A 22,736-nucleotide genomic window follows, 5' to 3' on the forward strand; every position below is an offset into this window, starting at 1 on the left:
TCTATGTAAGACATTTTTCTCAATCTCTTATATTTTAAAAGTTAAAAAAAAAATATTAAAACATATATAGAGAGATTTTTATTGGGCAAATTAGGGTATTGAAAAAAATAATTGATATTCTTTTAAAATAGCTATTGGATTGTATTATGTTCCATATAGTAAATTAGTGTACCTTTCTTTCTTTTATATTTATTGTAGTGATTTAGGTAAACTTATAAATGTTGAACGCGTTACAAGTGTTAAAAGCTTCAAATAATTGCATCTCATCACCCGTAATTACAAGCACCTAATAAAGACTAAGGCTACAACGAGATTTCGAGTATGTGTGAAGTTCAATCTCCTTGCAACGACAAGAGGTGATTATAGGGAACGAAGAGGATGTGAAAGCAAAAAGTCAAGAAAAATGATAATAAAAAGATCCAAGAGAAAAAAATAACTACATTATCTCTACCACAATCGGTGCTTTATTGAGACTTTCTTGGCAAAGATAGAAAGGATGGTTTGAGCAATGGAAACACTGAATAATTAAATCAGATCTTGAGACAGTGTATCAAGTTTCTTGTGTCCTCATGTTTCTGTCTATGAGATTATGGTATAATAATAAGATATTTAAATTGTCATCTTTATATTTGTAATTCTAACTTCAACAATAGTGAATTTGTAAAAAAATTTTCTCCTAATGGGGCACGTAACTAAAAGATGTTGAGATCCTGGGCTGCTCGCTACGAGCATTTCCCGATTTCCTCTGGTGGTCGGTAGAAAATTTCTGTGGAGCCGAGCCGATCACCTGAGACTCGACGTTATCCAACCTGATTAATTTTTTATTTTTTATGTCCTCATGTTTCTTCGTCGATCAGATAGCCATGACATTCTTGTGATGCGCACTGCATCCATAAGATATGATTTAATCCTTTCGATCGACGAAAGGACATTGAGATATAAGAATCTTGGAATAAAAGATCTGATCTCGTGAATAACTATGAGTTAGATATTTTTAAAAATAGTTTTTTTAAAAAGTAAAAGTTAATTGTAAATGGCTGAGAGTAGTGTGTAATTTATGAAATTTGAAGAGTAAAGGAAAAATAAGATTAATTAGTGCTAAAGGAAACATATAATTTCCTTAAATAACGGTCACTTGCAAGGAGGAAAAAAAACTCTTGAAGAAATAATTGATTTAAAGAAGTGAATTGAGAGTTAGGGACGTTTCATAATGGATATTATTATCATGAAATAAGGGTGATATTAAAATTTTTAAAACTTAACGGTAAAAGTGGAAAATCATGCGGGCGGACAGTATAGGCCTGGTTTATTCACGTGCATGATAGGAAAAAATTAAGAAAGAATCGCCCACCGTGGGGCTCGAACCCACGACCACAAGGTTAAGAGCCTTGCGCTCTACCAACTGAGCTAGACGGGCTGTTGATTACTTTTCCAACTATTTATTTCTTAGTTATTATAAAACTATTTATTAAATCACTCATTCATCGCTACTGAATCATTTATACAAGAAAAAAATTATTTATTTATTTATTTATTAGATCCATGCATTTTGACAAGATAAATTATAGTCAAAATTTAAATAAAATAATAATGTGCTAAAAAGGTTAATAATTTGTGTTGTATAAAATTAATTTATTTGACTGATAAAAATTATGAGAATTAAATAAATATGATATAAAAAATTAATATATCAAATGAAATTATCTTTCTCAAAAATAATAATAATAATAAACTATTCAAGTCATCACAACCATCGGTGGCAAAAGACGAATACGTTCGCCCCCAGCATCCCGTCAACCCGTCTAAGGGCCAACACGGAGGAAGTAAATCACGGACGGTTACTAATAGGGGCGTAGCCACCTTAAGGAGAGGGGGTGCGACAGCCCCCTCTCACATTTTATTAAAAAATTATATATTATATATATATATATTTGGAAGTTTTTATCGTCGTAGTTGATTCATCATCATTCAATGTCTAAAACTGAAATTGATCACATATTTAGAAAGTGCATGATCTAAGTTATCCATTAGTACCACTTCTACGAGGAAATATCATGATTTGAAATGTTAAGTATTGAATTTTAAAAATAAAATATATAATAATTAATGGATGAAATAAATCGTAGGGCACAAAGTAAGGAAGTTAAATTAAAATTAAATCGAGTTTGAACTAAATTCAATGGGTAGATATGGAGATAAGAATTATGGTAGTTCTAATTGGAATTGATTTGAAGTTGAATTATGACCGAACCAAATTTAATGTTTAAACAAGTTCGAACACTTTAAAAAGAATTAGGATATTTTTGATGAAACCTTTCATTTTTTTCTCTCCCTCTTCTCTCTATGCATGTTACATCCCAACGTATCGTATGCCAACCCTTCACCCATTCCTCTCTTTTATTTTTTTTCTTCCTCTTCTTCCTCATTTGCTTCTTCTCCTTCTCTTTTCCAACGTTAGTAAACCTACAATTTTTTCCTCTCCTCTTCTAGAGCACACGAGCTTTTTTCTTCTCCTTTCTCTTCTCCAGCAAACAAGAAATACAACACCAGTTGTTGCCCCCTTCTAACAACAAGATCAAGCAGCCATCAACCTCTCTATCTTCTTCTTCTTCTGGTATTTTTTTAGGATTTTATTGGCACGACAAAATAGTCATGTTTTATCTTACCTTGCTCTCTTTGTGTTATTGTCGAACTCACCGAAACTAGTCAAGGTTGTTAACAAAAAAAGTAAAGTTCTCCTTTTTTTCTTCTTCCTCTCTATTTTTCTCAAAAGCAATGATCTTCCAAGAGTTGTAAGTTATTCCTTTCTCGTTTCATGAATTTTTGAAAATTGCCCCTCCTAATCGAAAATTCTAGCTACGCCACTGGCTACTAGCCTTTGGAATAGTGATTAGCACATAAGGGAGACATTTACCTCGACTTTGCCGAGATTCGAACCCCAGACCTCATTGGTGGCAACATCTCATGTGCTAGCCACTAGACCCATCCGAGGGGACAAGTCATCGCCACCATCTCTCATTAGGAACGTGAGCGTCAAATTATGAAAAATTTCCTAATTATTTTACTAAATTACTCATACACCCTCGTTAACTAAAATTAATTACAGACATAATTAGAAATTCTTATTTTTAGAAAGCAAGTCGTTTATTAAAAATATTAAATTTTCAAAACATACGGGATCTACCTTCCTTTCTCATATTTTAAAATAATAATAATAACAATCCAGTCTTATTTGAAGTTAACTATATAGATCTTTTTAAACCATTAAATTTTATTTCTTACTATATTATCAGATATATATATATATATATATATATATACACACACACACACACAGGACTTCATTTCCGCGCTTGTGCGCGACTACAGAAAAGTCATAGCCGACGTGGCTTATTTCCTTCTTTTCCTTAGCCATTACGTGACTTTATTTGTTTCTTTTATTTGGTTGTAATTGTTTCTTTTATTTGACTTTTATTTGGTTTTCGCTTTTTCACAGAACGTCGCGAAGCTCTCTTCGGCAAACCAAAGGGACGAAGCTAGGGCACGTCGTCCTCTCATAGCGAAGCTTTCCCTCGCTGTGTGGTGTCCTCTTCCCTCGACGGGGAAGCTTTGCAGCGAAGCTAGGGTAGCGAGGCGACGCTCTCTGTGCTCAGCAAACTCTGGGTCGCGAAGCTTCACGACGCTCTCTGTGCTCAGCAAACTCTCACAGCGACGATCTCTGTGCTCTACATTCTCGCCCCGACGCTCGCCGCATCCTCTCACAGCGAAGCTTTCCCTCGCTGTGTGGTGTCCTCTTCCCTCGACGGGGAAGCTTCGCAGCGAAGCTAGGGTAGCGAGGATTGGGCAGCAAAGTTTCTCCTTCATTGTTCCTCTCGCCTGTGCTCACCGTCGTCTCCTCTCCAGGCATATAGGGTTTTCTACCGACTTCTAGCCCTAGTTTCGCCCCTCTATGTGAGACTCCTATACCTCATTTCTATTTGCAATTCGTTTTTCCTGACATGTATCTAAAGGATCACACTGTTTCTATTTTCATGCGACTTTAGAAGATCCATTCTTCTTACCCATTCCTAAATGAAATGATTCAAAGCTTAATATTAAAATTTATGTTTATGTTTAGCAACTTGATAGCTAATCACCATGGTAGATAATTAATAGTAAGATTCAAGATGAGTTTGGACAATCCGGTGGTTAACAACTAATTTTGGTTAACGATTCAATTGAGATTTTTAGCAACTTATAATTGGGGAAATGTGCATTTTTATAATATTTCTTTTTCCTTAATAAGAGTCCTTATATCAATTTGTATTCGTTAAAAAAAAATGCATATCTGCATGCATTTTTAGCAACTGATTGTGTTTTTTTTGGATGTCTTATTGTTATCTTTGTGTTTTTGTTCAGGTTGCATGCATGAGCTTGAAGTATCACTCTTACAATGTTTTTTCTGGCTATTTGATAATGATATGCAGAATTTCATTTCATCTACATCTGAAATTTCTTAGCAATGGGTGAAAATCATGGTGAAGATCAGCTATACATTCCTCAAGTTGTAGATGATCGAAAGCCAAAATATGGGATGGAATTCTCATCAATAGATGAGACATTTTTATTCTATAACCAATATGCACGCGAATCCGGATTTAGTGCAAGGATAAATAGTAGCAAGAAAAATAAGATAACAAATGAGGTTATGTGGAAAACATTTGTATGCTTTAAAGAAAGGCATACGGATGATCAACGGAATAAACAAGCAAAGGGTGATCAACGGACAAGGGAAAGAACACGTGGTGAAGTTAGAACTGGTTGTAAGTCAAAGATTTCACTTGTCAAGAAACAAACTAGATCTGCATGGGTTGTCACTAATTTCACAGAAGGTCATAATCATCCACTATCGACTCCTTCAAAGGTGCATTTACTACGCTTACATCGTACTATTTCAGCAGCAAAAAAAGCATTGACTCAACGGTTTTCAGAAGTCAATGTGCCAACTTGCCAACAAATGCGATTATTAGAGATAGAATATGGAGGGCCCGAGCAAGTAGGTTGTACAAAAAGAGATATTAGAAATTTTGAGAAAGAGCTAAGGGATGAACAAAAAGGTATCGATGCTGAAACACTAATTGAGCTATTTGCATCTGAGAAAGAGAAAAATCCAACTTTTTTTCTTTGAATACCAGACTAATTCAGATAACAGATTCAGTAGATGTTTTTGGGCTGATCATGTATCAAGAACGACATATAGTGTATTCGGTGATGTGGTTGTATTTGATACAACATATAACATCAACAAATATGGATTGATTTTTGCACCATTTGTAGGAGTGAATCATCATCACCAGACAATTATTTTTGGTTGTGGCTTTATAAGTGATGAGAAGACTGAATCTTTTGTGTGACTGCTTAACAAGTTCATAGAAGTCATGCCTAAAGGTGCACCAAATGTGATTATCACTGATCAGGATCCTGCTATGACAAAAGGCATTGCCCAAGTCTTCCCTCAAATAGTGCATCGATATTGTTTGTGGCACATACTGAACAAATTTCCAGAAAAATTGCATCCTTTGACTTTTCGTGACTACTATCAAAGTATAAATAATGTTATTAGAAATTCTACAACACCTGATGAATTTGAGAATTTATGGGAAGAGGTTATCAAGTGTGCTAACTTAGAGAAAAATGATTGATTATCTTTGATGTATCAATTGCGATATAAGTGAGTGTCAGCTTATTTTAGCCATGTATTTTGTGCTGGAATGTCAAGTAGTCAGAGATCTGAAGGCTCCCATGCATTTTTCAAGAGATATGTCTCAAATAAAAACTCATTGATGGACTTTATCACCCGTTTCAATAGGGCACTGAGACACCAAAGACACAATGAGTTAGTTGCAGATCATATTGATATGAATGAGCATCCTAGGATTAAGACAAATTGGCCAATAGAATCTCAAATGGTTAAGTTGTATACGAAAAAAATGGGTGGAGTTTCAAAGTGAAATGAGTGAGAGTCATGGTTATTATGTGCAACAAGTATCTATGGAAGTTGACTCAGTGGTTTATCATGTGATGAATTTTCAAAGTTGTTCTTCCTCCAAACCAAGGGTTCTCACGCAAGACAAACAGAGGGATAACATATCCTGTAGCTGTAGGAAATTTGAGTTTGATGGCATTCCATGCAGGCATAGGTTAGCTTTTTTTTCGTATCAACCAGGTGTTTCATTTGCCTGATAAGTATATACTCAAACGATGGACATGAGATGCAAAGGTTAGAGCAATATATGCTTTGGGGGTGCAAAATTTTATTGATGATCCAGATAGGGTTTGATGTCAAGACACTCAAGGTTATCTTATAAAGCTTTAGTATTAATTGATGATGCATCTTTGACCGATGAGGGGACAAACTTCTTAGATGAGCAATTGGATTGTATTTACAATAAAATCAAGAGATGAATATTAGTAAAACATGTGACAATAGAGGTCAAAGGAAGAAATCTATGGATGAGCCCCCTAATATTATTGATCATTCTTTAGTAAGAACAAAGGGATGTGAGAAGAGATTGAAATCATCAAAGGAGAAGTTAACCTCAAAGTCCCGGTTATGTCGTGGATGTGGACATCGAGGTGTGTCACATGACAAGCGCAATTGTCCCATTTTACAGCAAGGGTATGTGTCGATTAATTCTCCATTTGTATGATAATTTTATTTGCAAATCATCTTTTATTAAATGTGTATATTTGACATGGTGTTGATTGTCAGATCAACTTTGGATAATCATCATAACAGCGATGATGACACATATGAAGAAGAATTGACATCTATAGCAGGCAAACACTATCAAAGTTTAATTAAAGTTAGTGATTGATTGATTGAGATATTAAAATTAATAATTGTCTTTATTATTGTAGGTTCTAACAATATTCGTTAACAAATAAGAAATGGGGTAATATTATGTTTATTCAGTATCATTTTTCTATGGTAGAGATAAATTTGTTAAAGTTGTCCATGAAAATATTGTTAAGGTCTTCCTTGGGGTTCTCTCTTGCAAGCAGGTGGGTCCTCTAAATCTCAATGCATTTGATCTAGAAGCATTATTTGACCGAAGGCAGGTAGGCATCATTCTACAATTGGTTTGTCCATGATGTTTTTTACAAGGATTAAATATTTGGCATTATTTAGATTTGGCATAATTAATGGTTGATTGATTGATGCAGAAACAGAAACAAGCTTGAGTTGGTGATGCAGAAACAGAAACATTTGAGCAGGCTGTTTTGAACTCTTTACTTATTTCTGTATCTATTTAAACAAGCGTCATACTTTTCACCTTTGAGTAGACTATTATGAACTCTTTAAGCATTTCTGTCTTTAAGCATTTCTGTATGGAAATTGGGTGTTGCTATTTAAATTTGTCAATATAAATTTCATCAAAAATTGCTCCATCTGTTGTCAGTCTTTGCAAATTTATTTTGAGGCTAGTAGATTAACAGCAAAAGGTAACTCTATCTGTACCCTGCGGGACTTAGAAAATGCGCTGTGCAGATTACTGTGATGGCAGGTATGAATTACATTGATTAAAAGTTTTTGAGATCTATAGCAGCTGAATTTGTCACTGATTAACAATGGCAATGCTGTGCTGGCAGGTATGATTCATTCTCTTCCAAACGCATACTTTTGTTGGTCTCTACTTTGTCCATGTCTCAAAGCATATATGTTGCTTTGTTATGCTTCTTCACTATCATTTGAGGTGATCCAAAGGCTGTCACTAGAGGATAGAATGTGACTTACATTGATAGTGATTCCCTTGCTAGAATTGTAGTGCATCATACCCAATGCCTTATAATTGTTTGTATCCACAGGTACCAGAAAAGTCTGCACAAGATTGCTTTGACAGAATCCATGCCAATTTTTCCCTTACCTCACTGCCATCCAAGTCAATTGAAGATGTTGGTAAATTCATTTTTCTCTCCTTCTATTATTTCCATCCAAGTGGACACGGCTCACCAAAAACATGTTCTTGTTCGTCTGATTATTTTTTCAGTTTTTGATTTGGTGCAGCACTGCCCGTCGAGCCACTACAACTCCCCCTTCTGGACAACCAACTCTGGGGCTCTTGTTTGGAACAATAACTCTTCACTCACTGTCGGAATCCGCGGTAATGGAAGATTTTCTAATATAGCTTCTGTCGAGCATTTTATCACCTTGGTCGATCTTTTGCTGCTGTATGTGTTTCTATTATACAAGCTAGTTATTTAAGTAATCTACCAAATATGTTCATTCTGATATTAGATCTGATCATTTGGGGTTTTTGTATGTAACGACCCGGCCCTCTTGGCCCATTTGGCGACCCTCGGGTCGTCGACCGATGACCTTTGGCCATGCCGTTACTCACTAGGACTTTTCACCCCTGGCCAGTGGATTTTTGCCTCCCCCAGGATTCGAACTCTAGACCTCCAGGCTTAAGTATTAGAGTTTATGAATCCTGGTAACCGGGGAGACAAAAATCCACTGACTAGGGGTGGAAAGTCCTAGTGAGTAACGGCACGGCCAAGGGTCGTCGGTCGACGACATTAGAGGTCACCAAATGGGCCGACGACATAAGGGCCGACGGTCGACGACATGAGAGGTCGCCAAATGGGCCAAGAGGGTCGGGTCATTACATTGTAGGATTTTTTTTTAATGTTTCTTTGTATTGATTGGAATGGAAGTGAAGCAGTGCATCTGCCCGCTTCCCTATTTCTGGCGTGTCCACTTGGATGGAAATAATAGAAGGAGAGACAAATGAATTTACCAACATCTTCAATTGACTTGGATGGCAGTGAGGTGAGGGAACAATTTAATTATATCCAATTTTTTGTATCCACAGGTACCAACATCTTCAATTGACTTGCTTTGAAAATCAGAAAGGCAAGGGGAACTCCAGATTCTTTGTTTACTACCGGTTTTCTGATGAAGTGCAGTGAGAGGTCTTCCTCAGCTCATAAGAGACCTTTGTCCAGGTTCAAAACAAATGATGTAGATCCAAGTCCAGAGGTTCTGAAGCAGGCCATAATCTATAGGCTGGTTAGAATGGTAATGGTGATAGCAATGATGAAATGAATACGATTGGTGCAGCATGTGGAGCCAGCGGGGTGCTGTACACTCTGATCGCGACAGTGATCGGGTGCCAGTGGATATACTCATGCTTTTACTGATCAAAGATGAGGGCGCAGTACAATTTGCCGAAGTCGTCGTGCTGCGACTGCTGCATTCATTTCTGGTGTGAATCCTGCGCCTTGTGCCAGGAATACCGAGAGCTCCAGGCCCGTGGCTTCGACATGACCATCGGTAACCTTATTATCTATTAATTATGAGCAACCCATTAAGGTAGTTAGTTTAATTGCTGAGTTAATCGATACATATAATTAATGGATGCAGGATGACATCTTAACATGGAAAGAAATCAGCAGGCAGGTGGAATGGTCGGAATGACGCGACCACCAACAAAGCAAGATGGGATGATGCGATGAGAATACAATCGACGCAATGCAGCAACCTAAAGCTTTATAATAATTAATTGGGCGTGTTCTTTAATTTCCACGTTTGTTTTTCTCTATGTAATGTAATGTGTGTTGCAAGGATATGTTACGTGACATATATAAAAGTATGTTCACTCTAGAAAATAAATGACATTTAAGATCTGATTGATTTCTGCAGTTCAAATCATCTAATTTTTGAACTTATCATGAGTTAGAATGGCAGCTTTCCAACTAATCCACATAAACAATAACAAAGATGCTGCTTTATCAAAAACTAAGATGAAAACTTCTCGCAGAACAATTCTACTTCTCCGTGGTGTAATTTTGTTGCACGTCGCTAACAGCTTACAGTAGTTCCTCTGTAAAAAGTGGCTCCCTTATAACTTTCTTCGGTACACATAATCCTCGACCATTTAAACTAATTTCTTTTTTCATAAAATTGCTCCTTGACTCTCATTCAAACTCCATGCCCAGTGGTCTCTAAGGCTGGTTCCTGTACGGGTTCTTTGAAAACCATGGTAAAGAAGGAGAACATACCATGGTAAAGAAAACCATGTCGTTAGTTGCATTAATATGAATGATACCAGGCCACAATCTAGAGTAAATAAAAGCTGCGATGGCTAAAACTATTTCCAGATAACATTTCCAATTGCAGTCCAGATAACATTTCCAATTGCAAGAGATGATTATAACCATCAAGCAAACATACAGTACGCTAAAACTATTTGCATTAACAATATTTTGATGCAAATCATTAATTCTCAAGGTGCATAGCAACTCTACCATAGCAACAAACCACATCATGAAACTAATTTAGCTTAAAGTAGCATTTTGATTTCGATACAACACTTGCAACTACTCAAAATAAAATTAGTGTTTGAAATTCAACTCATATAACGACTTGAAACAACATGCTTAATCATCATCATTATCATCACTGATCATAAGAGAATCCAACTGATGTTCTAGCTCTTTCAATGCATCTTTCAACTTAATAATTTTTTCAGTTTTTGAAAGTTTTCTTTTTAAATTTGAACTTGAACTTGAACTTGAACTTGAAGTTGCACATGATATTTCATTTCGACTTGGTGCAAAGGAAATTGGTACAGATTTTTTATCTATGTATGCCTCAAAAGCTTTTTTTTTACCTCCTCTCTACTTTTGAAAGATTTGTGTATAGCGCCCTTAAACCGAATAACATGATCAGAAGCTTCTGCCCATGTTTCATGAATTCCCGGTTCACGTCCAACAAATACAACATATATTTTTTCCTACATTTAAAACAACATTTAGAATCTTATAAAGACAATATATTAGAACTTAAATGAAATGATTACCATGGATTGGATATAAAGAGTCGAAGTTTTGCAAGTTTTCTGTAAAATCTAGAATCAAAAGAATATAAGTTATCAAAGAAAAAATGTTGAAATCCAAATGAGACATGTCAACTGTAGAGAAATTTCATAAATAACTGATTGGTATAATATTGATGCAACCAATAGACAAAACATAAATTTTCAATTTAACATTTCTCTATTATTAACTAAATTTTATTCATAACACTTCATTTGACTAAGGAACCATATTTATAACACTTCATTTTTGGAAGTAAAAATAAATTAATAAAGAGGTTATAATTTGTTCATGTAAATAAACTATAAATATTGCAACTATAACATGTGGCCATTGTATTGTATGTTTTAGCTAATCAAATTAAAGCAGTATATTGTGACCAACTTATTAATAGTTAAAATATACACAACAAAAATACTAGTGCCATTAGAAAAATGTAATTATATACAAAGATCCATGTTGATTTTCTTGGAAATACTAGTGGTTATTATAGCTGCAACAAATAGAAGACAAGATCTAGATCCTGCTCTTATAAGGTGCAAGGATTTGTAATCTGGCCATCACTCATACTTTTATAATTGTCTAAACATGCTATTCAGATAGTTATAAACTGCATGCTGGGTTTCAACTGTTAATTTTCTTTCTTCCAGCTGCTTTGATTCTACAAAAATATTTTTCCTACCGGATTTACAAACTCGTGTCGAGATAGCTGCTCAATATGCAAAGCACCTGTTGAAGACCGAATTACTACTGCTAGCTTCAGCTACAGAAGGGTATTGTAGTATTTGTTTTTTTTCCACTTCTATGTGCATTTGGTCAAATGACTAAACACTATCTTAGTCAAGTGGAAAATCATGAAAAGGCAAAGGTACTCCAAGCAAAAACAGGACAAGGATGTATGGGACAACAACCTACCTTTCTCAATCTATCATCAAGTTAGAAGATTTTTTAAACAAACAAAGCTTTCGAGAAAACATAGATGAACAAAGATCATTTAGCCTTACATAGAGGTGTCCTCGTATGCGCGAGGCGGTGACGAGCTCGATCTGGAAGCTTCGTGCCCTAGCTTCGCGTCAGAGGTTTGCCGAGAGAGATCGCCCTAGCTTCATGCCCTAGCTCCGCGTCGGAGGTTTGCCGAGAGAGATCGCCCTAGCTTGGTGCCCTAGCTCCGCGTCGAAGGTTTGCCGACAGAGATCGTCCTAGCCTCATGCCCTAGCTGCACGTCGAAGGTTTGCTGACAGAGATCGCCCTAGCTCCGCGTCGGTGAGGCCGGCGAGCCCTAGCTCTTCGTCCCTTTGGTTTGGCGAAGAGAGATCGATTTGGAAGATTCGTGCCCTAGCTTCGCTTCGTCGTTGTGAAAGTTTGCTGAGCACAGAGAGCGGCCCAGAGTTTGCTGAGCACATAGAGCGTCGCCTCGCTACCCTAGAGGGAAGAGGACACCGCACAGCGAGGGAAAGCTTCGCTGTGAGAGGACGGCGTGCCCTAGCTTCGTCCCTTTGGTTTGCCGAAGAGAGCTTCGCGACGTTCTATGAAAAAGCAAAAACCAAATAAAAGTCAAATAAAAGAAACAATTACAGTAAAATAAAATTCAAATAAAAGAAACAAATAAGCCACGTAATGGCTAAGGAAAAGAAGGAAATAAGGCACGTCGGCTATGGCTTTTCTGTAGTCGCGCACAAGCGCGGAAATGAAGTCCCGCAGGACATCAGTCCTGTATATATATATATATATATATATATATATATATATATAATTTTATTATTACTAATCAAGTCTTTTTTGATATTATTTTTTCTCGTTTGATATACATATTTGTCATAATTTCACATCACTTGGAGTATTTATTGATCGTTTGAGTATATGCTCGTATTATTTTAAACGTGTCTTTGAAAATTTTTTCTCAATAATTATAATTTCAACTTTCTCTCTAATATTTTTATTTATTATTTTATTCATTCTCATATGTCTATATATCTATTGTAACATTATACCTCCGCAATTCTCATCTTCTACTCATATATGTGATTTTATAGATTTTTTTTTAAATTTAGAAGTATTTAACGGTCATATAAAAGCTTAAAAATGTTGAACGCGTTACAAGTGTTAAAAGCTTCAAATAATTGCATCTCATCATCCGTAATTACAAGGAACTAATAAAGACTAAGGCTACAACGAGATTTCGAGTATGTGTGAAGTTCAATCTCCTTGCAACGACAAGAGGTGATTATAGGGAACGAAGAGGATGTGAAAGCAAAAAGTCAAGAAAAATGATAATAAAAAGATCCAAGAGAAAAAATAACTACATTATCTCTACCACAATCCATGCTTTATTGAGACTTTCTTGGCAAAGATAGAAAGGATGGTTTGAGCAATGGAAAGATTGAATAATTAGATCTTGAGACAGTGTATCAAGATTCTTATGTCCTCTTATTTTTATCCCCGAGATTATGGTACAATAATAAGATATTTAAGTTATCATCTACGTATTCACGATTCGAACTTCAGTTATAGTGAATTTGTAAGAATTTTTCCTTCAAATGGGGCAAGAAACTAAAGGATGCTGGGATTCTAGGCTGCTCGGTATGAGTACTTCCCGATTCCCCCTGGTGGTTGGTGGGAAACTTCCGTGAAGTCGGGCCGATCACCCCAGGCTCGACGTTACTCAGCCTGATTAAATTTTTTTTTTGTGTCCTTATATTTTTTCATCGATCAAACGACCATGATATTCTTGTGATGCGCACTACATCCTTAAGATATGATTTAATCCTTTCGATCGATGAAATGACATGAGGACATAAGAATCTTAGAATAGAAGATCTGATCTCGTGAATAACTATGAGTTAGATATTTTTAAAAATAGTTTTTTTAAAAAATAAAAGTTGATTGTAAATGGCTGAGAGTAGTGTGTAATTTATGAAATTTGAAGAGTAAAGGAAAAATAAGATTAATTAGTGCTAAAGGAAACATATAATTTCCTTAAATAACGGTCACTTGCAAGGAGGAAAAAAAACTATTGAAGAAATAATTGATTTAAAGAAGTGAATTGAGAGTTAGGGACGTTTCATAATGGATATTGTTATCATGAAATAAGGGTGATATTAAAATTTTTAAAACTTAACGGTAAAAGTGGGAAATCATGCGAGCGGACAGTACAGGCCTGGTTTCGTGCATGATAGGAAAAAATGAGCAACAATCGCCCACCGTGGGGCTCGAACCCACGACCACGCCTTGCGCTCTACCAACTGAGCTAGACGGGCAGTTGATTACTTTTCCAACTATTATTTCTTGATTACTATAAAACTATTTATTAAAGATCATTCATTGCTATTGAATTATTTATACAAGAAAAAATTTATTTATTTATTTATTAGATCCATGCATTTTGACAAGATAAATTATAGTCAAAATTTAAATAAAATAATAATGTGCTAAAAAGGTTAATAATTTGTGTTGTATAAAATTAATTTATTGGACTGATAAAAATTATGAGAATTAAATAAATATGATATAAAAAATTAATATATCAAATGAAATTATCTTTGTCAATAATAATAATAATAATAATTCAAGTCAACCCAATTATACATTCAAATTGCATCATCTCACTTTCAATTTTTCTCCAAAACTTAATTCAACCTAAGTAAAACCAAACTAAATCAAATCAAACCAAATTAAATCTAAATCGAATCAAGCCATCTCTGCCTTAGCCGAGCATCACCAGGCCGAGCATGACCCATCGACACCTCTATGCTTGTATAAGTAAAGAAATATTCATGATAAAATTCAAATGGCTAAAAGGATACTTCATCCCTCTCGCATTAGAATATACAATATACATGAAACCTTCATGAATCCATAGTTAAAATACACATTATTCATCCCCACAAGGTTGTGAAACAAGAAGGCTCACACATGCCATGAACTTCGAAGTACAGTCGAAAGCAATGTTCCCCGAGCACTTGTGCGTGCCCGGGAACTTCAACAGCTCTTCGCAGCGAGGATATATGATTCTACTGGACTAGAGAACTTTGAAGCTTTACATATACAACCTGCTCATAAAACCTTCTAGTCCTGTAGAACAAAATCAATGCGACAATGGAACCTAGAATGGTCACCAAAGCCATGATCATGAAGGATAGCATGAAGCAATGTTGGCCCAAGCACTCGTGTGCGCCTGAGGACTTTGAAGCTTCCATATCGTAGATGTATCCCACGACTCTAACAGAGAGGATATATGATCCGACTGGACTTGCAATCGCTATAGTATTAAAGATGGTGCCGAAGTGCCTGAGTCCAAATAATTCAGATGTGATGCTAGGCATCAGTGCCCACTGAGAGCCATAGCAGATGCCGACCAGCACAGAACCCATGTACAGAGAACCTGGAAGGCCAGTCGAGATGAGTGCATGACCAGCACTCATGAGCATGAGTGTCAGCGAAATGAATAAAGGCCGCGGCCAACCTTTATTATGGAGGAAGTAATCGGAGATGTAGCCGCTGCCGAATCGACCAAGGAAGTTCCAAATGCTCCATAGAGAAACCAGGGTACTCGTCTCTGTAGCCATGTAACCGAGAGCTCCTCCAATTTGACTGATGTTGTCTACGGTGGCCAATCCAGAACCCATGCCACATGCCATGGCTATAAACAATAACCAAAAGTCGCATGTCAACATGGACTGTGTTAGGTTGAAATTGTCTCCTCTTTGCAGTAGGATCAAATCTTGGTCTAACGGGTCATGTCCAGTCCCAGAAGCTAATCTGTTTGGTAAAATAGGATCATCATGCTTTACTATCAGAGTGGCTCTTTCATGAAGAAAATCTGCATCAAGCATCTTTGCTTCTGTCATCTGAGCTTTCATCACAACAGCTGTTGGAGACAAGAGCATCATCATGAGAACTGTAAATATCACTATCTGAGCTACTGATCCCATTCTTAGTATGCTCTCTCCAATTATAACAAGCATAAGATAACCAGCAACTATCATAGCAATGAGTGAAAATGCATCCAGAAATTTCTTCTCGCATACACTCTTTCTATGATCAACTTTAACAATGGGCATTAATAGTAATGTGAGGATATTTGGCAACAATGCAAGAATCAGTATGAAAGATGTTGGGTTTTCGTTGAACATTGTCTGATATATCTGGATCAGTATTGCTCCACTAAGACCCAGAAAACCCTGCACAATAAAAAGACATTAGATCTTGAGGATGCCGATGATAATGAACTCAGACACCTATTTGGTTATTCAAAGAGGGATTGTCAGGACAAACATGCTAATAAGTGGGCCAAAAGAATCACAAACTATAATCAAGATCTTCTGGTCTTAGGAAATATGACTTATGCCGCCACACTCATTCTTGTTTTTTTAGGGAAAAGGCAAAACGTTTGTAGTATTATAGATATTATTTGTGTATCGCTACACACGCATAAAGCATAGTTCCATTTGTTTGAGCATCCTGAGTGCGGGATTACATTATTTAAAGGTTATTCAAAATACAACATTTTCATTATAATAAACATTCATCCTTAATCAATCAACCATCAGGTCTAATAACCAATATCCCTATTGAGCTGTTTGGGAAATTATATTTCATTCTCCTAAGCACGTTGATTATCTTACTTGTTAAAGCTCGTTAAAATTTGGTTAACTATCATTATTCTAGATGTTAATAGAAAGCTAAAAGATGATCCAATCAATACACTCATACAAGATTGCTACTAATAATCTAATAAGGTTAGTAATATTTGCTTGAAGCTTGGATCGGCAAGTCCTATGTTTCAGCTCCGAGCTATAATTCAGCAAATGTGAATTGGGCAAATGGATTCTCCTATTCATCTAGATCTCTATTATTACTAGAATCGTTAGGGAAAACGATATCATGGCTTATGAGAAATCAACAGGGGGAATTAAACCCTGTAAAGCAAATATATAAGCAACGAAGAGAAATCAACATCGAGTCTACAAATCCTGTACAGCAAAGAAGTGCTCCAGTTATTGCCTAAACATGGAATTTTACGACTATCATTTGAAAGCTGTTAAAGATTACGAAAAAATGTGATCCTACAACAAAGTTGATGAATTGGAATTAAATCATATTAGAGAACAAGCTATCATCTTTAGCAGAGATATTGAGAGGGTACCAAGCGCAGTTTTGCACAAGATTACTCAAGTTTAGCTCCTATACTTGATCAAGGGGAATAACTTCTGTGCATAAAAAACGAAATTGTTCCTGTTCTTACCAAAACATGGAATTTTACAGTTATCATTTGAAAGTCAACGTGTTCATAAGTACTAAACTGTTCCAGTTTACGAAGAAATGTTGTCCCCCAACAAAGCCAATAAAGTGATTAAGTCATATTGCAGAACAAGTTATCATCTTTAGCCATGACCTTGAGAAGGTAGAAAACGTGGTTTTTACTTAAAGAGACAAAAAAAAATATGAAACTAAATGATGCGGATGGTAAGTAAGGGCGGAGGACCCTTGACCCGGTCATCAGGGAGTTATGTGGCAGTATCCGACATAATCGCCCCCAGCGCCCCCGCCTCTTAATGAGCCTTGAATGAGAGGAGTCGCTAGGGATCTCTCTATAAAGGCAAGGAGGCATCTCTCGCCGGGGCAACTCCCTACGAACCATGTTTGTTACTCTCCGCAAGAAATAAGAAATCTAAGAGAAGGCTCGACGTCAACATTCTTTATGCCAGAATGAGATTTTCAAACCGGAACACTAGAATTGTCGGAATGGAGTGAAAATTTTAATCAAATTGCTCATATAATTGTCGATTTGACCTTTTCGATCCCTAGAATGTCAATCTTTGATTCAAGAATCAAAATCAGAGAAGGAGAATTTAAGGATATCCTGCATGATGTTCGAGTATATAATCGCAACATCGATCTCTATCGAAGAAAAATCCTAAATGAATCCCTAAAGTTGTGGAAGGAATCGATTACCTTCATGATGCCGATTGCAGTTCCCCGGCTCCCCGGAAAGTTCTCGACCGCCGTGACCACGTTGGCGGTGTTGAAGAACGTCTGGGCGTGCGACGCCAGAAGCATGTAGAAGCACATCAGCGCCGGCGGTGGCCGAGCGACGTAGCCGGCCACGGAGAGCCACATGAAAAAGTACCCCACGAAGCACTGCGCCGCCCCGGCGAGGTGAACGATCCAAGGCCGCTCGTGAACGGAAGGAGACGAGATGAGGAGGCCGGAGAGCACGCCGATGTTGGCGCCTATGTTTTTGAAGAAGGCGACGGAGTCGAGGGTGGATTGATCGTAGCCCTGCGACGCCTTCAGCGCCGGCGAGTAGACTCCGAAGCAGTAGGATCCGCCGGTGGAGCACTGGATCCACGTGCTCGCGGCCATCGCCGCCCATTTGCTCCGCCCCGAGGTGGCGGTGGCGATTGGCATGGCGTTGTAGCTTTCGCCTCTCGAAGCCTCTGCATTTCTTATTGCGTCTTCTTTCTTTACGTGGCAACTTTGTGTTTGCTTATTTTGGCAGACGCTGTAGCACGACACACGCATTCACTGGATGGTTTCCGTCCAAGAAGAACCTGCAATTTATGGCCACGATGGTGTCCGCTAATTGAACAATTCTGATGGCCAGATTAGATGTTCAAGAAAAGTTGACTTGGACTGAATCCTTGTTTGCGACAGATGGATGCCAACTCTCCCGTCCAAGAAGAACCTGCAATTTATGGGCACGATGGGGTCCGCTAATTGAACGGTTCTGATGGCCAGATTAGATCTTCAAAAAAAGTTGGCTTGGACTGAATCCTTGTTTGCGACAGCTGGATGCCAACTCTCTCTTCGATAATTTATCAATATTGTTAAGCATAAAAATAATGAAATTAATTATAAAAAATGTATTTAAGTAACAACATATTGTTTACACAGTCACAGATATGTTTGTGGAGTTATGATTATTGGAAATTTTTCTCTAATTTACTGTATGTTATTTAGTGTAGGTAAAGCAAGAGCAGCGTTTTTTTCCTTGGACAGGATAGGTATGTTTCGAAGTTAATAAACAAGTGTTTGGGTAGAACTTAGATTTTAATTACAGGATAGGTCTGGTTTCGAAGTTAATAAACAAGTGTTGGGTAGAACTTAGATTTTAATTATATAAAAGTATTTTTAAATGTTTACGAATATAATTTCTATTTTAGTTTTTATAATTTTTATTTAAAAAGTTAGAAGTAAGAATTTAATATTTTTTTAGTTCTATAATTTGATATTTAAAAGTTAAAAGTTAGAAGTACATTTATGTATTTAATAAATTTATTATTTTACATAATTATTACTATATTTTTTTTTATCTTAATAAATTTATCATTTTACATAATTATCACTATAATTTTATGATATTTTATTTTTTAAAAATATTTTATATTTTTATATAATTTATATTTCTAAAATTTGTATACATATTTTTGTGTATCTATATAAATTTTATCATTTTTTATTTATAATTTTTTAATAATTTTTATATTTTTATTATAAAAAAATAATTTTATTTAAAATATAATAATAATTATATAAACAAATAGTGGATCAAAATTATAGTTAGATAATTAAAAAATATTAATTTATATAATTTAAGGATATTGGTGTCATTTAACTAACAGTTAAGCTTGAAAGTAATTGTTCATCAAACACTCTAGCTTTTGGCTTCTATTTTCAAATATTTCATATTTTAGCTTTGTCGGGCCTTTTATGCCCGGCTAGAGGTGGATGAATAACCGATTACTCACTTCTTCCCTTAGCTTCCTACGTTTGTTAGCGCAACGAAGTACCAAAACAAATAAAGAAAAACTAAAACTTAAAGGCAATAAACAAAACAATCAAACCTCTAACACATTGATTTACATGGTTTGAAGATTAAGACTCCTATTCCATAGTTGTCAGTAAGGTGGATAGTCCCTCAATCCATCAGTGGATTAATCCTCGAAACTTCGGCTAGCTCAATGCTCCTTGTCGATGGAGAAACCTTACCATAAGTTGATCAAGATCTCTTGGATTATCTCTTAGCATGGGAGACTCTATTAGGGGTTAACCATCTCTAATTTCGTCACCCAAGTCAGCCACCTCGATCTCCATTATATAGAGCTTGGGAAAAATAACCAAGCTGTTTCTACTGTTACCAATCGACTGGTTCTCTGTGGAATTCGATCGTTACAACTCCAACGGCTCGATACCAGTTGACTGGTGCCAGGATCAGTCGACCGGTCCACTTCGGTTGAGAGAACAAAAATATTCTGTTCTCTCCTCAGTCGACTGGTACATACATCAGTCGACTGGTAAACCCGAAACCTAGTGTTTACCCCAAGTACATTCTCTCAGCACTCGCCCTTACCTGCATAACCTTGACTTTACCTTCTACCCTCTTCCATTAGCCTTGCGTCTCTCAGATGCTTCCCTATCCTTCACACTTTACTTTCAAGAGCTTCCTTCGGTCTTATCCTTGTTATAGGTCTTCCATTGCCAAATCACACTTGGACTTACGTTGCCAATGTTAGAATGTATACTAAAAGCCTAGCCTTTTGTATAAATATTTATTTAGAAATAATAGTCACATTGGTCAAATGTTTCATTTATGCTAAGTGTAGTTGTTCAATTAATTTATATTGTAGATAACATGGTGTGTGATGTCACACACAGAAGATCATGTTATCAGTTCCTTATAAATTATAAACAGTTGCACACAACCAAGATAGAATGAGACAAACCATAGGAGTGGTTGTAGTGTAATTAGGTATTAATTTATCTTGACTAATAAATTACACTAGTACACTATGAGTGTATTGAGCAGGACCATTTGAGGTAGTTTCTTATTATATTGACTATATAAAAGAACAATACCTCTGTTATTATGGAAGTGTGTACTCTTAATCATGATATAATAACAAGCACATATACTTAATATTTATTTCTTTAATTTATCAAAGGGTGCGATTTAGCTCGTTAAATCAATAGGCCCGATAAGTTGGGAAATGATATTATTTATATAGTGTGTTGTTGATTATTGAATGAAACTGTGTCCTAGTAATCTAGGTTGATGATGTCCCCTTGAGGAGCTCATAAGGATTGTCATGTAAATCTTGTAGGTGGACTTAGTCTGACATGACAATAAGGTTGAGTGGTACTCCTCTTGGAGTTAGATATTAATTAAGTGAGTTGTCAGTAACTCATTTAATTAGTGGACATTCGATATCTTAAACACAGGGAGATTAACACACTCATGATAAGAAGGAGCCCATATAGTAATATGTGATTGGTTCGGTAGTTCAATAATAACTCTTTAGTGGTATGAGTTATTATTGATGAACTCGAGTTGGGTGTTCAGGGCGAACACGAGAAGCTCAAGTTCATCGGGAGACCAAAACCAATTCCTCCTCTCGGTCCCTGTCATAGCCTCTTATTTATAAAGTCGTATATCCACCCAAACCCAACTTCTTACCCACCTTAAGGTGGTCGGCCAAGCCTAACTTGGAGCCCAAGCTAGGGCCGGCCAAACCAAGGCTAGATGGGTTCAAGTGGTGGCCGACCCTAGCTTGGAGTCCAAGTAGGGTGGCCGACCACATTAGATTAAAAGAAGTTTTAAATTTTAAATCTTTCCTTGTGTGGAAGCCATGGTTTTAAAAGAGTTTTAAAAAAATTATAAATCTTTCCTTTTATAGCTTTTAACAAAGGATTAAGAGAAAAGTTTAATATCTTTCCTTATTTGTAGTCAAAAGAAAGATTTTAATTTTTGATAAAACTTTCCTTTTTGTAACAATCCCCATGATTTTAAAAGAGAGTTTTAAAAATTATAAATATTTCCTTTTATAGCTTTCTACAAAGGATTAAGAGAAATGTTTGATATCTTTCCTTATTTGTAGTTAAAAGGAAGATTTTAATTTTTGATAAAACTTTCCTTTTTGTAATCATCCTCATGGTTTTAAAATAGAGTTTTAAAATTATAAATCTTTCCTTTTATAGCTTTCTACAAAAGATTAAAAAAAAGATTTTATATCTTTCCTTATTTGTAGTTGAAAAGGAAGATTTTAATTTTGGAGAAAACTTTCCTTGTAACCATCCACATGTTTTAAAAGAGAGATTTTAATTTTTAAAAGTTTCCTTTTATAACCAACCATGAAGGGAATTTTTAAAAGAGAAATTTTTATTTTAAAAATTTCACGAAACAAATTAGGAAGTTTTAATTTTATGTTTAAAACTTTCCTTGTTTGAGGATTTGAGGTGGTCGGCCATTAATAGAATAAAAGGAATTTTTTTTATTAAATTTTCCTTTCATTGGCAAGGAAATTAAGGAAGTTTTAATTAAAACTTTCCTTATTTGCCAAGACCAAGGAATATAAAAGATAGGGTAGAGGTGTCTCACCTTACAACATATCTATTATTCCTCTCCTCTCTTCCTTGGTGGAGGCCGTCCCTCATCTTCTTCCTCTTCTCCTTTTCTTCTTCTTTGGTGGCCGACGACATCAACTCTCTAGGAGATTTTGGTGGCCAAATTTTGCTTGGAGAAGAAGTAGAGAAAGGAGACTTTGTTTCTTAGCATCCCTTGGAACTTGGTTAGTGGCCGAAGTTCTTCATCTCAAGGAGATTGTTGGTGGCCGAAACTTGCAAGGAGAAGAAGGAGGCTTGGGTCGATTCTCGTCTCGGTAGATCGTCGCCCATACGACGTCTGAGATAAGAAGAGGAATACGATAGAAGATCGTGAGGTCTATAAGCTACAAAAGGTATAACTAGTTATTAGTTTCTGCATCATAACTAGTTTATTCTTTTGTTTAGATCTTGAAATACTAAACACAAGAGGCTAATGATTCTAGGTTTCGGATTTATGATTCGACTTTGTGTTTCTTTTGGTTTTTCGATCTTGT

At 36.1% G+C, this 22,736-nt stretch overlaps 1 protein-coding gene and 1 non-coding gene across 2 annotated transcripts; both read right to left on the reverse strand.

Annotated features, from left to right (window-relative positions):
- Nucleotides 1-1,344: 1,344 nt before the first annotated feature.
- Nucleotides 1,345-1,417, reverse strand: TRNAK-CUU. The gene has a single exon. It is a non-coding gene; the product is annotated as a tRNA-Lys (tRNA).
- Nucleotides 1,418-14,648: 13,231 nt separating this feature from the next.
- On the reverse strand, nucleotides 14,649-18,331 carry LOC122005839 (protein NUCLEAR FUSION DEFECTIVE 4-like). The gene is made up of 2 exons (XM_042561062.1): nucleotides 17,815-18,331; nucleotides 14,649-16,040 (listed from the first exon to the last, which is right to left on the reverse strand). The coding sequence occupies exons 1-2, from the start codon at nucleotides 18,268-18,270 to the stop codon at nucleotides 14,871-14,873; spliced, it is 1,626 nt and encodes a 541-aa protein (XP_042416996.1). The 5' UTR covers nucleotides 18,271-18,331; the 3' UTR covers nucleotides 14,649-14,870.
- Nucleotides 18,332-22,736: the final 4,405 nt, after the last annotated feature.

The sequence above is a fragment of the Zingiber officinale genome, chromosome 7B (assembly GCF_018446385.1).
Source record: "Zingiber officinale cultivar Zhangliang chromosome 7B, Zo_v1.1, whole genome shotgun sequence".
Taxonomy (NCBI): Eukaryota; Viridiplantae; Streptophyta; class Magnoliopsida; order Zingiberales; family Zingiberaceae; genus Zingiber; species Zingiber officinale.